At 36.4% G+C, this 2,928-nt stretch overlaps 1 protein-coding gene across 1 annotated transcript; it reads left to right on the forward strand.

The window, feature by feature from the left end:
- Positions 1–826: 826 nt before the first annotated feature.
- Positions 827–1,389, forward strand: LOC110612970 (histone H4). The gene has a single exon (XM_021753848.2). The coding sequence runs from the start codon at positions 904–906 to the stop codon at positions 1,213–1,215; it is 312 nt and encodes a 103-aa protein (XP_021609540.1). The 5' UTR covers positions 827–903; the 3' UTR covers positions 1,216–1,389.
- Positions 1,390–2,928: the final 1,539 nt, after the last annotated feature.

Consider the following 2,928-nt stretch of genomic DNA (forward strand, 5'->3'; position numbering starts at 1 on the left):
CCAGGTGCATCAGAGTTGCTAACATGATACGGATCATCCGCATTATTCTTTGTAGTGATAGCAACGAGAATTTTCGCTAAATCATCTAGAGTCATCATATTGAGAAACTGAATGTGAATCAGTATCTAATAATTTTGCAGAAGAAAAAAAACTCTATTCTGGCTCTGATACCATCTAGAGGATTTAAACAAACCAGCAAAAATAAAATAAGAGTATAATTGAATAACGGAGCTGAATGCCAGACTCCTCTTTTCTATATTAGACTACTACTGATCTTAGATATTTATATACAAAATAAATAAAAATAGTTATAACAGAACTATCCTAAAGGAGTCCTACTCGCAAGGATTGTTACAAGGTTTGTTACAAGAGATATCCTTTATAATGAATCATATATAATAGATATTAGTTTATTATTTTAATCTAAAAATTAGTTTTGTTTTTTAAATTTGAATAATTTATTTTTTTAAATTATAAGATTAAATAGGTAAATTTACAAATATCAAAACTAAAAACTGTAGAAATTAAATTGTAATTTTGCCTTATTTCAAAAAGAAAAAAAAAATTGTAACTTGGGCTTTTCCATTGCCGCCACAACCTCGGCAATCCCGCGCGACTTTCCCATCCGGGAAATCAAAAAACTCCCGCACAAGTAATTCCATCCACGTCAGCAATCCTCTACACGCCAATATTTATAATCTAAACCGTCCATTCAAATAGATACACAATCCAAACCGCTCTTTTTACAACGACGAGGATCAACTCCACTCACCAAACTCAGTCCATATCAGATTTCTCCTCTCTATAAGTAGCCAAAACCTAAGCCCCCAATGGCACTCGCATTAAAGTCACACTTCTAATCTCTCAAATTTTCTATCGCTCTAATCCGATCGTACCTTGAAGATGTCGGGCCGTGGAAAGGGAGGCAAGGGATTGGGCAAGGGAGGAGCCAAGCGGCACAGGAAGGTTCTCCGAGATAACATTCAGGGAATCACCAAGCCTGCTATTCGTCGTCTGGCTCGTAGAGGTGGTGTGAAGAGGATCAGTGGGTTGATCTATGAGGAGACTCGTGGAGTATTGAAGATCTTTTTGGAGAATGTGATCCGTGATGCTGTGACCTACACTGAGCACGCGAGAAGGAAGACGGTTACTGCTATGGATGTGGTTTATGCATTGAAGAGGCAGGGAAGGACTCTATACGGGTTCGGTGGTTAAACTTCAAATCTTTTTGGTGTAATTAGTAAATTAAATGTTCTAGTTTGGGGATTTTATGTGTTGTAGTAGGATAGTTAATGGTTTTTGTAACTCTTGCTTTTAATGGCAACTTTATTGCCTGTAATTCGTGCTTTGAATTACAACTTCAATGAAATTGGGTTCAATTCTGTTGAATTTTTTCCTTTTCTGGGTATTGAAGCTTCAGATTCTGCAAATATAATCTCACTGGTGAAAATTTCAGATGAGTTTTCATGGTTTACGGTGGGCTGAAGATGTATGACGATTATGTTTCTTCGATCGGGTTAGAATCATCAAGAATTGTGAACAGTCGTAATTGGAACAGTCTTAATGCTTTGTTTAAATTTGTGCCTAAAGCACGATTGAGGATGCTTCAAATTTTATAGAGGGAAAATGATATCGAAAATTAAATTTATATCGTTAAAGGTAAACAGTTCTAAGTCTAAAATCTTCATTACCCAAGCCAAGCCACCATTTCTCAAAGCAGGAGGCTAGTAACGAAGGTATGGACCAAGTTCTATAAACTTCTATTGACCCTTTATATTTGATCTTCTCCCAATGTAACTCAATCTGCCTTGTGCTTTGAATGTCTGGTTGATCCAGAATACTGCAGATCAGTAGTACAACTTCCTACAAACTTGAGAACCTCATCGATTAGAATGACAGGGAATGCAACAGCCAGCACCAGAAGCCATTCGTTCAGGCTGAGCTTGTGCAAGGAATGTTACACACAAGGTGAAAATTCAAAACTCATATGTCAATATTACACTGATAGACAAATTCCTGGCATTTACAGAAAATACTGAAAGAAACCATGCAACATCTACACACCAATATAAGCAGAGAATTTTTATTTCTACAGTAAATTAGTCCAAGTGTTATAGACCAGACTTGATAAAAGCCTTCATGTTGTTGTAGATGGACCTGCCTTTACCGATTGCAGCAACTATAGTGCTCAAATTATCATCTTCTAACACCAGGTCAGAGGCTTTTTTGGCAACCTGGAATAAGAATTGCTTGAAAAAGTTCAATGTATAAGAATTAACTGCACTATTGATTTGCATAGCGTAGAATAAGAATAGAGTACGCTTATCGACTAAAATAACTGAAATCTATGGGAGCCAACAATAACTCCCATAGATTTCCGATACCGGTCAAATTCAAGGGTTGCAATGCGTCGATCCATTTTATTCCACAGTTAACAGCAACCTTAAATGGCACAATAACACAAGGGAGAAAATTTTTATAGAATGCACTCTGAACTGGCAAACAGAGTCAAAAGAAGAATAATGCAAAATGTGATACTAAAAACCACAAATTGGGGTAAAAAGAAAAATAATGCTAGGGTTTTGGATAGTTCACTTCTGTCACTATGTTTATTCAGGGAGAAGTGGTAATTTTACCTTTAATGCAGCCTCTGTAGGCATTCCACTGGCAATTTTTGGTGACCGGATTGCTCCACGCCTGCATCATTGCAGACTGCAGCAATCTTTGCGATCGTCTGAAGATTAGCGTCCATTCGACCCACTGGCCAGTCTTCTATTTTCCCGTCAAAAGGATTGTAAGTAGTCTCTCTTCCACAATGAAATCATATTAATATGTAATTAAAATTTTGATAAATAGAAGCATAAATTTCCTTTAATTGATCAAACTTTAAAACGAATTTCCTTTTTTATTATAACTAAAATGAAAAAT

Source organism: Manihot esculenta, chromosome 4 (assembly GCF_001659605.2).
Source record: "Manihot esculenta cultivar AM560-2 chromosome 4, M.esculenta_v8, whole genome shotgun sequence".
Taxonomy (NCBI): Eukaryota; Viridiplantae; Streptophyta; class Magnoliopsida; order Malpighiales; family Euphorbiaceae; genus Manihot; species Manihot esculenta.

Bases quoted from the DNA above. Each gene is read 5' to 3' on its own strand.
- LOC110612970 (XM_021753848.2), top strand. From the start codon at position 904: ATGTCGGGCCGTGGAAAGGGAGGCAAGGGATTGGGCAAGGGAGGAGCC.